Raw genomic sequence first — 13,323 nt, 5'->3', positions numbered from 1 at the left:
GGATGCAGAAGGGACAGGGGAAGGGGCTTGGAAAAGGGAAGGGGGAAGGGGCTGGGAAAGAGGAACGGGGTGAGGAAGGGGCAGGGGTTGGGGCAGGGGCTGGGGAAGGGAAAGGGGAAGGGGATGCAGAAGGGGCAGGGGCAGGGGAAGGGGAAGGGAAAGGGGAAGGGGAAGGGGAAGGGGAAGGGGCTGGGGATCCTGCCCCTCCCCACCCCCGCCCCGCTCTCCCGCAGGCGGGGGCCCCCCCAGCAGGACGTGGGTGCCGCAGAGCCGCCTGCCCCCCTGCACCCTGGCCCAGGCCCTCACCTTCTTCCTGGACGTGGCGGCCCCCCCGAGCCCCCAGTTCCTGCAGGTCCTGGCCACGCTGGCGCGGGAGGCGGCCGAGCGGCAGCGCCTGCAGCAGCTCAGCCAGGTGCGGGCGGGGGCTGGGGGCTGCGCCCCGCCTGGGGGGGGCCGGGGGGCTGGGATGCTGGGGTACTGGGATGCTGGAACCCTCCCTGCCTGGGATACTGGGATACTGGGATGCTGGGTCCCTCCATGCCTGCCTACTGGGGATGCTGGGTCCCTCCATGGACTGGATACTGGGATGCTGGGATGCTGGGTCCCTCCCTGGCTGGGATACTGGGATGCTGGGTCCCTCCATGGACTGGATACTGGGATGCTGGGATGCTGGGTCCCTCCATGCCTGGGATACTGGGATGCTGGGACCCTCCCTGGCTGGGATACTGGGATGCTGGGATACTGGGATATTGGGATGCGGGTCCCTCCATGGCTGGGATTCTGGGATCCTTGCCTGCGTGCCTGGGATACTGGGATGCTGGGTCCCTTTCTGGCTGGGATGCTGGGATACTGGCATGCTGGAACCCTCCATGCCTGGGATACTGGGATGCTGGGATGCTGGGTCTCTCCATGCCTGGGATGCTGGGGTCCCTCCATGCCCTGGGATGCTGGGATGCTGGGTCCCTCCATGCCTGGGATGCTGGAATGCTGGGCTCCTCCCTGGCTGGGATACTGGGATGCTGGGTCCCTCCATGCCTGGGCTACTGGGGTGCCAGAGCCCTCCCTGGCTGGGGATGTTGGGATACAGGGACGCTGGGATGCTGGTCCCTCCATGGCTGGGATGCTGGGATGCTAGAACCATCCCTGGCTGGGATACTGGGATGCTGGGGATGCTGGGTCCCTCCCTGGCTGGGATGCTGGGATGCTGGGCCCCTCCATGGCTGGGATACTGGGACACTGGGTCCCTCCATGCCTGGGATACTGGGTCCCTCCCTGGCTGGGATACTGGGATGCTGGGATGCTGGGCCCCTCCATGGCTGGGATACTGGGATGCTGGGATGCTGGGCCCCTCCATGGCTGGGATACTGGGATGCTGGGTCCCTCCATGCCTGGGCTACTGGGGTGCCAGAGCCCTCCCTGGGTTGGATGTTGGAATACAGGGATGCTGGCATGCTGGGATGCTGGGTCCCTCCATGGCTGGGATGCTGGGATGCTAGAACCATCCCTGGCTGGGATGCTGGGATGCTGGAACCATCTCCGGCTGGGATGCTGGGTCCCTCCATGGCTGGGGTGCCGGCTCCTGCCGGGCTGGGGTGCCGGGCGTGGCAGCCGTGGCCCAGCCGGGTGCCTTGCAGGACGCCCGGATGTATGAGGACTGGAAGTGGTTCCGGTGCCCCACGCTGCTGGAGGTGCTGGAGGAGTTCCCCTCGGTGGTGCTGCCGGCCTCCCTGCTGCTCACCCAGCTGCCGCTGCTGCAGCCGCGCTACTACTCCATCAGCTCCGCGCCCGGCCCCAGCCCCGGCGAGATCCACCTCACCGTGGCCGTCGTCACCTACCACAGCGAGAGTGAGCGGGGACGGGGGTGGGCGGCGGGCACTGGTGGGTGGGTGCCCCGGGCGGGGGGCTGCTCCCTTCTGCCCTGCCACCCTCACAGCAACACCTGCTCCCGGCACCCCGTGTGGCACGGCCCCAGGGAATCTCCAGGGTCCCCAGGGAATCTCCAGGTCCCCAGGGCATCTCCAGGGTCCCCAGGGCATCTCCAGGTCCCCAGGGCATCTCCAGGTCCCCAGAGTGTCCTCCTGGACCCCAGGGAATCTCCTGGACCCCAGGGAATCTCCAGGCCCCCCATGGCATCTCACAGGTCCCCAGAGCATCTCCAGGGTTACCAGGTCCCCCAGGGCATCTCCAGGGTCCCCAGGGCATCTCCAGGGTCCCCAGGGAATCTCCAGGTCCCCAGAGCATCTCCAGGGTTCCCAGGGAATCTCCAGGGCATCTCCAGGGTCCCCAGGGAATCTCCAGGTCCTCAGGGAATCTCCAAGCCCCCCATGGCATCTCCAGGTCCCCAGAGCATCTCCAGGGTTCCCAGGGAATCTCCAGGTCCCCAGAGCATCTCCAGGGTTCCCAGGTCCCCAGGGAATCTCCAGGGTCCCCAGGGCATCTCCAGGGTTCCCAGGCCCCCCAGGGCATCTCCAGGGTCCCCAGGGAATCTCCAGGCCCCCCATGGCATCTTCAGGGTTCCCAGGGAATCTTCAGGGTTCCCAGGGAATCTCCAGGTCCCCAGGGAATCTCCAGGGTCCCCAGGGAATCTCCAGGGTCCCCAGGGCACCTCCAGGTCCCCAGGGCATCTCCAGGGTCCCCAGGGCACTTCCAGATCCCCAGGGCATCCCCCCGGTCCCCTCCCAGGTCCCCCCCAGCCCCATCCCGCAGTGCCCCGGGCGCTGCTGTTGGACGTGGTGAAGCCCCCAGGGATGTGCCCCCCACCCCGGCACCAGCCGCCCCCGTCCCCCATGCACCCTCCCAGGGCCCCCCAGGACCCCCAGGGCCCCCCGGACCCCCAGCCCTCCCGGGGGGCTGCCTGCGGGGGGCTGCCCGCCACGGCCCCTGCAGCCGCTCGGGTCCCCGCAGACGGGCAGGGCCCCCTGCACTACGGCGTCTGCTCCACCTGGCTGGCGCGGGCTGCAGCCCGGGGACACGGTGCCGGCCTTCATCCGGGGGTAAGGGACGACCCCGCCCGCACCCCCCGGTGCCCGGGACTCCATTTCCCGGCACCCCCCGCTCCCCCGCCCCCCGGACTCCATTTCCCAGCATGCTCCGCGACTCCCCATCCCCGGGACTCCCTTTCCCGGCATTCCCTGCATTCCCCCCGCCCCCGGACTCCATTTCCCGGCATTCCCCGCTCCCCCAGTGCCTCGGACTCCATTTCCCAGCATGCTGCGCGACTCCCCATCCCCGGGACTCCCTTTCCCGGCATTCCCTGAATTCCCCCGCCACCGCCCCCGGACTCCTTTTCCCGGCATTCCCCCCACCCCCCCCCGTACCCCGGGACTCCATTTCCCGGCATCCCCCGCTCTCCGGTACCCCGGGCGCCATTTCCCGGCATCCCCCGCTCCCCGGACGCCATTTCCCGGCACCCCCTGGTACCCCGGGCGCCATTTCCCGGCATCCCCCGCTCCCCGGGCGCCATTTCCCGGCACCCCCCGGTACCGCGGACTCCATTTCCCGGCACCCCCCGCTCCCCGGTACCCCGGACTCCATCTCCCGCCCCCCCGCTCCCCCCGGCCGCCGCAGGGCCCCCTCCTTCCGGCTGCCGCCCGCCCCCGAGGCCCCCTGCGTCCTGGTGGGACCCGGCACCGGCGTCGCGCCCTTCCGCAGCTTCTGGCAGCAGCGGCTGCACCACCTGCGCTCCGGAGGTGGGGCGGGGCGGGGCGGGGGGACATGGGGACGGGGGGACAGGGGGACAGGGGGACACGGGGCGGGGGGACAGGGGGCTGGGGACAGGGGGACACGGGGCGGGGGACGGGGGGACAGGGGGACATGGGGCTGGGGACATGGGGACGGGGGAGGGGGACGGGAGGGCGTGGGGACAGGGGGCTGGGGATGTGGGGACGGGGACAGGGGGCGGGGGACGGGGGATATGGGGCTGGGGACAGGGGGACATGGGGAGGGGAACGGGGGACATGGGGCGGGGGACAGGGGTTGGAGGGCGGGGGGACATGGGGCTGGGGACATGGGGGCGGGGGACACGGGGCTGGGGATGTGGGGCAGGGGACAGGGGGCTGGGGACAGGGGGACGTGGGGCTGGGGACAGTGGGACGTGGGCTGCGGGACACGGGGACAAGGGGAGGCATGGCATGGGGACACTAGGACATGGACGGAGGGATACAGGGATGCATGGCATGGGGACACAGGGGTGCAGGGACATGGGTGGGGGGACATGGGGACACAGGGATGTGTGGCACGGGGGCACAGGGGTGCAGGGATACGGGGTGGGGGGATGTGGGGACACGGGGATGCGTGGCACAGGGGTGCAGGGACACCGGGATGGGGGGACGGGGACATGGGGATGCATGGCACAGGGGTGGGGGGACGTGGGGATGGGGGGGCTGCAGGACACGGGGGAGTGGGGGGTGCAAGGTCGGGGGACATGGTGCATGGGGGGCCGGGGCCGTGGGGCTGCAGGGGCCGCAGGGGACGAGGGCCGGGTCCCCGCAGGCGGCCCCCTGGGCAGCATGGTGCTGGTGTTCGGCTGCCGCTCCTCTGCGCTGGACCACATCTACCGGGAGGAGATGCAGGAGGCACAGGAGCAGGGGGCCCTCAGCCAGGTCCTCACCGCCTTCTCCCGCGAGCCGGGGACCCCCAAGGTGGGACGGGGCTGGGATGGGGACGGGGATGGGGACGAGAATGGAGACAGACTGGGACAAGGATGGAGCTGGGGACAGGGACAGCAGGGACCTGGTGGGGGGCACAATGATGGGGATGGAGGCAAGGGTGGGCGAGGACAGAGACAGAAACGAGAATGGAGACAGGGTGCGATGGGGACAGGGACAGGGACAGGGTGGGGGCCAGGATGGGGATGGGGACAAGAATGGAGGCAGACTGGGACAAAGATGGAGCCGGGGACAGGGATGGGGAAAGGGTGGGGACAGAAATGGAGGGGACAGGGATAGGGTGGGGGACACAACGATGGGGATGGAGGTGAGGGTGGGATGCGGACATAGACGAGGACGGAGACAGAAACAAGGATGGGGACAGGGAGGGAGGTGGGGCCAGGACAGAATGGGGCCAGGATGGGGACAAGAATGGAGGCAGACTGGGACAAGGATGGAGCTGGGGACAGGGGCACGATGGGGACAAGGATGGGGACAGAAATGGAGAGGACAGGGATAGGGTGGGGGACACAAAGACAGGCAAGGGTGGGATGGGGACATGGACGAGGATGGAGACAAACAAGGACAGGGACAGGGAGGGAGGTGGGACCAGGATGGGGATGGGGACAAGAACAGAGGCAGACTGGGACAAGGATGGAGCTGGGGACAGGGACAGGGTGGGGACAGAAACGGAGGAGACGGGGATAGGGTGGGGAGGACAACGGCGGGGATGGAGGCGAGGGTGGGATGGGGACATGGGCAAGGACGGAGACAGAAAGGAGGACGGGGACAGGGACAGGGCGCAAAGGGGCAGGGTGGGGACGGGGACGTGGGCGCAGGTCGGGGCGGGGGCCGGCGCCGTGTGCCGCGTGTCACCGGCCGCTCCCGGTGTCCCCAGACCTACGTGCAGGACGTGCTGCGGACACAGCTGGCCGCGGAGGTGCACCGGGTGCTGTGCCAGAGCGCCGGGCACATGTACGTCTGCGGGGACGTGACCATGGCCACCGAGGTGCTGCAGACAGTGCAGCACATCCTGGTGCAGCAGGCCGGCATGACGCTGGGGCAGGCGGGGGACTTCATCAGCGAGCTGCGGGTAAGGACCGGCACCGCGCCCGTGCACGCCGGCACCGCGCCCGTGCATGCCGGCACCGCGCCCGTGCACGCTGCCCTGACGCCTGCTCCCCCAGGACAAGAACCGCTACCACGAGGACATCTTCGGCCTCACCTTCCGCACGCAGGAGGTGGCCTTCCGCATCCGCAGCCAGTCCTTCTCCATGCAGGAGCGCCGGCAGACCGGCCCGGCACCCTAAACGTGCCGGGGCAGGAGGGGTCCCCGGGGCTGCTCCCCCCGCCCCGCTGCAGGCAGCGCTGCCTCCCCAGTAAAGGTTTAGTTTTGATAACCACGGCCCAGCGCTTCACCTCCCCTGGGCCGGCACCGCGCGTGGCGCCGGGAGCGCTGGGGTGGGCACGGGTGGGCTGGGGTGACCCGGCCACACACCGGCCACGGACGGGGCAGGCATGGGGCGGCTGGAAACGGCGGGTGGGTGGGTTTGGGGACGCAGCCACGGTCCCCACAGCTCCAATCTGTGCGGCCGCCGGCGAGCCGCACCGCCCTGGCAGCACCGCTGCCGCCTGCCCACGCGCCCCAGCATCGCCCCCCAAACCCTGTCCACGCCATCGCCCCCCCCAGCATCCCTGGGGCTCAGTCACCGCCGGGCACAGCCCCTCTGTAAACCTTTATTTCCCGCAGCAGCTCGGTGCGGCCGGTGCCCGCGGCAGGGCACGGTGCGGGGCAGAGGCCCGGGCAGGCGGCAGGAGCGGGGACAGCCCCAGCCTCGGGAAGGGGCAGCGCAGGCGCCCCGTGCCCCCCCATAAATATAGCACCTGGCAGAGCTGGCTGCCCCCGGCAGCGCCTCCGGCCCCACGGCAGGGCCACTGGCGAGGCCGCGCACCCAAGCGGGGGGCCCACGTGGGCCGGACCACCCCGCGCCGCGGCTCCCGGTCCCCAGGCAGCGCGGTGGGCAGCGGCGAGCACCCCCCTGCCGTGCCCCGTCCCGGCCAGCGCCTCCTGGCAGCTCTCCCGGCACCGTGCCTGGCAGCGCCGGGAGCTCTTGGCACACCCAGGACCCTGCGGAGGAAATGGGTCTGTCAGCAGCAACGCTGGCAGTGGGGACGCCGGCACTGGGGACGCCGGCAGCAGGGACCCCAGCACTGGGGACCCTGGCACTGCAGATGCTGGCAGCAGGGACACCGGCACTGGGGACGCTGGCACTGGGAACGCCAGCAGCAGGGACGCCCGCACAGGGGATGCCAGCACTGGGGACGCTGGCAGCAGGGACCCTGGCACTGGGGACCCTGGCACTGCGGATGCTGGCACTGGGGACCCTGGCAGCAGGGACCCCTGCACTGGGATGCTGGCACTGGGGACACCAGCAGCAAGGATGCCAGCACTGGGGATGCCGGTACTGGGGATTCTGGCAGCAGGGATGCCGGCACTGGCGACCCTGGCACTGGGGACACCAGCAGCAGGGACTCCAGCACTGGGGACACTGGCACTGGGGACACCGGTAGCAAGGACTCCAGCACTGGCGACGCTGGCACTGGGGACACCAGCAGCAGGGACCCCAGCACTGGCGACGCTGGCACTGGGGACACCGGCAGCAGGGACCCCAGCACTGGCGACGCTGGCACTGGGGACACCGGCAGCAGGGACCCCAGCACTGGCGACGCTGGCACTGGGGACACCGGCAGCAAGGACCCCAGCACTGGCGACGCTGGCACTGGGGACACCGGCAGCAGGGACCCCAGCACTGGCGACGCTGGCACTGGGGACACCGGCAGCAAGGACCCCAGCACGCACGCCAGCCCAACGCTGCTGGGCCCCATCCCCGGTGGGGGTCCAGCCCCATCGTCCCGTGCCGCCCCGGCCGCCCCAGCAGCCACCAACCCTCCCCGGGTGGGGGCCGTGCCGTGCCCTCACCCACCGGAGCCGAGGCCGGCTAGCCCGTCGTCTGCTCTTCCTCCTCCTCTTCCTCCTCCTCTTCCTCAGCCCAGCCGCCCAGCGGCATCTCCCGGTGTTGAGCCTGCGAGGCCCTGGCAGCCGAGCCTGGGGTGCAGGGGGGGTCAGAGCTGCCCTGGCCCAGGGTCCCAGCCCCCAGGACCCCCCCCAGCTGCCCAATCCCTGGGCTCAGCCCCGGGGGGCCGGCACGTGTCCCCGGTCCCCGCGGTGCTTACCTGCGGTCACAGAGGGTGGTTTGGGTGCCCCCGTGGCCACCCACATCCCCATGGCCTGAGGCCCGGGCCCCTGCTGCTGCTGCTGGTGGAGCTGGAAGGGTGGGAGGGGCGGTCAGAGCCCCCCCATCGCAGCAGAGCCCCCCGTCATGGGGGTCAGAGCCCCCGTCGCCGTGGGGCGGCAGGGCGGGGGGGGGCTCCCAGCGCAAGACACCGCCCTGGCCCCCCAAAGAGGTGGCAGATGGGGGGGGACATGGCTGCGGTGATGCCAGCTGCGGTCCCTCACCCCCCCAACACCCGGTCTGGCAGCAGCTGTGGGGTCCCCAGCCAAAACAAGGGCAATGGAGGGGGGGGGGGGTCATGCACCGGAGCAGGGAGCGCAGGGGCCAGCCTGGCACGGGGACAAAGGACCAGGGACCGGGAATTGGGGACTGGGGACAAGGGACTGGGGGGAGCAGGGCCAGGCAAGAGCCATGGGGGTGGTGGGCAGGAGGCAGGGGCAGAGCTCCGGGACGGAGCAGTGATGCGGGCAGGGATGAGGGCAGGGGACCTGTCCGGGGGGACACGTGGCTGGGGCGGGGGGTACACGCACCTCGTGCAGGTAGATGGCGTGGAGGCTCATCTCGGCCGAAGCCACCTCGGAGAGCAGCGCCGAGCGGCTCAGGCTGCGCAGCCGCGACTCGCTCAGCAGCAGGCTGCGGGCAGAGCCGGTGAGCACCCCACCGGCACACGGGGCCCCGCCGCGACACCCCCATCCCCGCCGCGACACCCCCCTCCCCACGCCCCTTCCATTGCCCCCCGGCACCCGCTCGGGGGGTGCCGAGCCCCCCGCCCCGCCACGGGCAGCACCTCTCCTCGGGGAGCAGGCGGTCGCTGTGGCAGCCGGGGCTGTCGGCGGAGGGGCCGTGCGCCCGGCCGGGCAGCGGGGACGCCAGGGAGGCCAGGACGCTGGCGGCGGCGCTGGCGGTGCTGCAAGGCTGGGCGAAGCGCCGGTCCCGGGACGCCAGCCCGCTGGCCGAGAGGATGGGCCGGGCCAGGACGCTGGCCAGCAAGCCGTCCGGCTGCGGGGACACGCGTCAGGATCAGGCCCAGCTGAAGACCCCACCCCGGCTCCCATCGCCCACCCTGCTCACCGTCGCCACCGAGTCGTCGGAGAAGAGGGAAGCGCCCAGCGGCCCCTCGGCCAGGATGCGCTGGGCGGGCGGCGCGGCGGCCGCGTCCTGCTGCACCTTCTCCTTCAGGTGGCTGAGGAAGAGCTCGCTGGGCGGCGGCGGCTGCCAGCGCGGGTTGGTGATGGCGAAGTGCATCAGCGACAGCTCCGTCTTCCCGTTCTCCGCTTGCTGGTACACGGAGGCCTCCGTCTGCCCGGCCGACAGCCACTGCGGGGCAGGTGGGCAAAAGTGGGGCTGCGCCCGGGATCCCCCCCCACACACACCAGGGACCTCCCCCCCCGACCCCAGGACACCCCCCGACCTGGGGATTGCCGTGGTTGCGGACATCGAGCTGGGCGAAGGAGCAGATGTCGCCCACCCCCACCACCTCCACCGTGAAGTTGCGGAAGAAGTCGACGATGTCCAGGGCGCGGGCGGGCAGGGCGAAGATGAGGATGAGGGGGGTGAGGATGGGGCTCAGCAGCTCCTCCAGGATGAAGACCTGCGGGCGGCGGAGGGCGTTAGCAGGTGCGGGGGGTCCTGCCCTCCCGGCCGGCCCCGCCCGCGCTCACCGCCTTGTACTGGAAGAGCTGCGCCATCTCGCTGCGCGTCTCCGACCGGCTGGCGTTGCCCTGCCAGTGGTCAGGCATGTAGTGCACGTGGGCCAGGACACGCTGCAGCAGCTGCTCCGGGCACCACACCGTGTGCTCGTCGGGGATGAAGGACCTGCGGGCACGGGGCAGGCGTCGCACCTCCTGCTTGGCCACCCCGCCGCGCCCGCCCCCGGCACGGCACGGCCCCGCGCACCCACCTGGCCAGGGTGACCACCAGCCCCAGCAGCGTGATGGCGGTGAGGATGTGCTGCACCGTCAGCACGTCCTCGTCGTAGACGGTCAGGACGATGAGCACGGCCAGGATGGAGCCGGCGAAGAAGCCGACGTTCTTGGCCAGCACGGTGAGCAGCGGGCTGGTGAAGGAGTTCATGTACTTGGTGGCCGGCTTGTAGCCGCGGCTCAGCCGCGCCTGCAGCTCGTGGTTGAGCTCGTTGAAGTGGCGCAGGTAGTGGCGGCCGTAGAGGGACCAGCGGCGGGCGCCCAGGCTGCTCGGCTCCCGCTTGATCACCTCGGCGTAGCTGAAGAAGGCGTAGAGCAGCTGCCAGACCAGCACGCAGGGGCAGAGCAGCAAGTTGGCCAGACCCAGCAGCACCATGGTGCGCGCCAGGCGCCGGGCCAGCTCCCGCCGGGCGCCTGCCCGCTTGCACTGCGGCCGCAGGCTCCACTTGTTCTGGAAGAGAGAACCGGGGCCCCAGAAGAGGAGCAGCTCCAGGTTGTACTTGAGGCCCTGGGTGAGGAAGACGACGGAGCCCAGCAGCGGCAAGCGGAAGCGGACGGGCAGCAGCGACTTGTTGACCATGGCCACCATGTAGTTCTTGAAGCGCAGGATGCGGTGGTAGATGTCCAGCTCCGTCAGCTCCCTCTTGTGCACGCACATCTGCTGCCGGCGCTGCAGCGAGATCAGCCGCGCCTGCACCTCCTGCCAGCTGTAGTTGCACAGCCCCTCCTGCAGCAACGACACGTCGATCCATGCCGGCGCGGCACGGCGCGGCTTGGCACGGCTCAGCATGGCACGGCCGGCCCCGGCCCCAGCAGCCCCCTCCCCGCGGCCCCGCTCACCGAGGGGATGTTGAGGGCTTTGATGTAGAAGGTGCGGATCTCCCAGTAGCTGAGCAGGCTGCAGAGCACCTTCACCAGCCGGTACAGCCAGAAGACGGCCGCCATCACCAGCAGGAAGATGATCCAGCCGCTGGCCCGGATCCTGGCAGGGGACGCGCGTCAGGCGCGGGACCCAACGGCGCCGGGACCCCTGCGCGGCCGTGCCGGCGGCTCCCAGCCCCCTCCTCACCTCTGGGCGCACTGCGGGGCGGGCAGGACGGCATCTGGCAGCGTCACCTTGCTGCGGTCAGGGGCCGCCCCCCCGGCGTGGCTGTGGTTGAGCGGCCGGTTGGCGAAGAGGACGTCGTAATCCACGCAGCACAGCAGGAAGGTGGTGAAGGTGACCACAAACAGGAACTGCCTGGGGGCGGCGGGGGATCAGCACCGGCCCCTCGCCCCGCGGCTGCCCGGCGCGGTGCGGCACGGCACGGCGCAGCACGGCACGGCGCAGCACGGCACGGCACGGCGTGCGGGCGCGGGCGTCCCGCCGGCACTTACACCAGCTCGAAGAGGTCAGAGAGCATCATGCAGGCGAAGCCGTTCTTCTGGTGGAAGTGGTAGATGTTGGGGGTGCGTTAAGGAGCATGTGCCAGCGGTGCCGGACCCCCCCCCATGTGCCAGCGGTGCCGGACACCCCCCCGCCACCCCCCCGCAGCACCGGGGTCCCCCCACCCCCCCGCCGCGGTGCCGGCCGCGGGCAGGGCTGGGCAGCAGCCAGGCAGGGGCCCTGCAAGGATATCTTGGTGAAGAAATTATCCAGGTTCTTGATGTGGTGCCAGGAGTCTGGCGAGGAGAGAAAAACAGCGGGGCCTGAGCCGGGGCCACGGCGCGGCCCCCCCCCGGCCCCCCACGTCCCCAATCCATGGGGCACCCCCGCCCGGGACCCACAGTCCCGTCCCCCGCGACCGGCTGCAGGGCCGTGGGGCGGCCGATGCCCCCACCCCACACGCGGCAGGGCCGGGCCTGCCCCCCTCCGCCCCGGTCGAGTCCCCCCAGCCTGCGCCCCACGGGGTGGCCATGACCCCCAGACCCCCTCAAGCCCCCCGGCGGGGTCTCAGCCCTCGCTACCTTGCAGCCCCTCGGTGACGTGCACCAGCAGCTCCTCCTCGCCGGGGGGTGAGTCCTCCTCGAAGTCCTCCAGGCGCCGGTACTCCCCCTGCTCCGCCATCGCCCGCCACGCCGCCTGCCAGGGACGCCCGTCGGCACCCGCCGCCGCGGCCCAGGGACCCCCACCTGGCACGGACCCCGGCAGCGGGGGTGGCCGGGGAGACGGAGCCCCCCGCGCCGCCCCATGGGCCGCGGGGCAGCCAGAGCCCAGCCGTGGGGCACGGGAATGCCGTGCCGAACCGTGCCGAGCCGGGCTGAGCTGTCTGCCCCGCGGCTGGGAGGCGGAAATGCCGGCGAGGCCACGCAGCGCCGCCCGCGTGCCCCAAATTCGGGCGGCCTGAGCTGGCTTCCCGCACCGCGGCCGTGGCCATGGCCCCGGGCAGGGCCACACCGCGCACGCCGCCCAGCCCGTCCCACCGGCTGGATCGCCGCCAGCGCCCGGACGTGCCCCCCGCCACGGGGCCGGAGCTCCCCGGCGAGAGACCCCTGCCCAGCCCGGCCGAGACCCCCGCTTCCCCCCACGTCCACCCCTCGCGCCTTGCTGCGCTGTGCCCCCCAGTCCGAGCGCAGTGAACCCCCATCCCCACAGACCCCATCCCCACAGACCCCAACCCCACAGACCCCAACCCCACAGACCCCCTACCCCACAGACCCCCACCCCACAGACCCCATCCCCACAGACCCCAGCCCCACAGACCCCCTACCCCAGGGACCCCCACCCCACAGACCCCATCCCCACAGACCCCCTACCCCAGGGCCCCCCACCCCACAGACCCCATCCCCACAGACCCCCACTCCAAGGACCCCATCCCCACTGACCCCTGTTGCCACGGACCCCATCCCCACAGACCCCCCACCCCATGGACCCCAGTCCCCACGGACCCCCCACCCCATGGACCCCCACCCCACAGAGCCGCAAGCAGCCCAGAGCCGGGACAGCAGCCAGGGCACAGGGCCAGCTCCCGAGCCCCCGTGGCCTCTTAATTCCCTGGGGACCCCCGGCCCCGGGGGGAGGGTGGGACCCCAACCCCTTTGGGGCAGGGCAGGACCTCTGGGCCCTGGGGCAGGAGGGACCCCAAACCCTCGGGCCAGGAGCCCCAGTTCCCTTGGGGCAGGATGGGACCCCCACCCCCCCGGGGAAGGGCGGCACCCCCAGCCCCTGGGGAAGGAGGGGACCCCTGGACCCTTGGGGCAGGATGGGACCCGTAGCCCCTTGGGGAAGCATGGGACCCCCAGCCCCTGGGGCAGGATGGGACCCCCAGCCTCCTGGGGAAGCACGGGACCCCGAGCCCCTGGGGCAGGATGGGACCCCCAGCCTCCTGGGGAAGCACGGGACCCCGAGCCCCTGGGGAAGGAGGGGACCCCCACCCCCTTGGGGCAAGACAGGACCCCCAACCCCCTGGGGAAGCACAGGACCCTCACCCATGGACCCTGGTGCAGGATGGGACCCTCAGCCCCTTGGGGAAGGGCAGGACC

General features: G+C 71.5%; 2 protein-coding genes across 2 annotated transcripts in view; one reads left to right on the top strand and one right to left on the bottom strand.

Moving 5' to 3' along the window:
- The window catches only part of LOC142593058 (nitric oxide synthase 3-like), a 6,869-nt gene extending 913 nt beyond the window's left edge, over positions 1–5,956 (top strand). Inside the window, 8 exon segments of the mRNA XM_075706492.1 lie at positions 253–412; positions 1,635–1,845; positions 2,905–2,954; positions 2,956–2,993; positions 3,568–3,689; positions 4,492–4,640; positions 5,545–5,739; positions 5,834–5,956. Coding sequence (XP_075562607.1) covers positions 253–412; positions 1,635–1,845; positions 2,905–2,954; positions 2,956–2,993; positions 3,568–3,689; positions 4,492–4,640; positions 5,545–5,739; positions 5,834–5,956 — 1,048 coding nt within the window.
- A 1,689-nt stretch (positions 5,957–7,645) lies between these two features.
- On the bottom strand, positions 7,646–11,908 carry ATG9B (autophagy related 9B). Its single transcript, XM_075706337.1, has 13 exons — positions 11,809–11,908; positions 11,480–11,523; positions 11,239–11,303; positions 10,931–11,101; positions 10,702–10,843; positions 9,840–10,588; positions 9,601–9,754; positions 9,351–9,530; positions 9,011–9,256; positions 8,727–8,938; positions 8,470–8,572; positions 7,881–7,971; positions 7,646–7,752 (listed from the first exon to the last, which is right to left on the bottom strand). The coding sequence occupies exons 1-13, from the start codon at positions 11,906–11,908 to the stop codon at positions 7,646–7,648; spliced, it is 2,364 nt and encodes a 787-aa protein (XP_075562452.1).
- Between the last annotated feature and the right edge of the window lie 1,415 nt (positions 11,909–13,323).

Source organism: Pelecanus crispus, chromosome 2, assembly GCF_030463565.1.
Source record: "Pelecanus crispus isolate bPelCri1 chromosome 2, bPelCri1.pri, whole genome shotgun sequence".
NCBI lineage: Eukaryota > Metazoa > Chordata > Aves > Pelecaniformes > Pelecanidae > Pelecanus > Pelecanus crispus.
Note: the sequence above shows the minus strand (reverse complement) of the source record. Positions and strands in the feature narration are given on the sequence as shown.

What these genes read in the sequence shown, in the direction of transcription:
- ATG9B (XM_075706337.1), bottom strand. Translation starts at nt 11,908, where the DNA reads ATGGCGGAGCAGGGGGAGTACCGGCGCCTGGAGGACTTCGAGGAGGAC. An exon ending in TCTGACCTCTTCGAGCTGGT is followed by an intron (nt 11,102 to 11,238) that starts GTAAGTGCCGGC and finishes CGCCGCCCCCAG; the next exon opens with GCAGTTCCTGTTTGTGGTCA. An exon ending in CTGGTGGTCACCCTGGCCAG is followed by an intron (nt 9,755 to 9,839) that starts GTGGGTGCGCGG and finishes CCGTGCCCGCAG; the next exon opens with GTCCTTCATCCCCGACGAGC.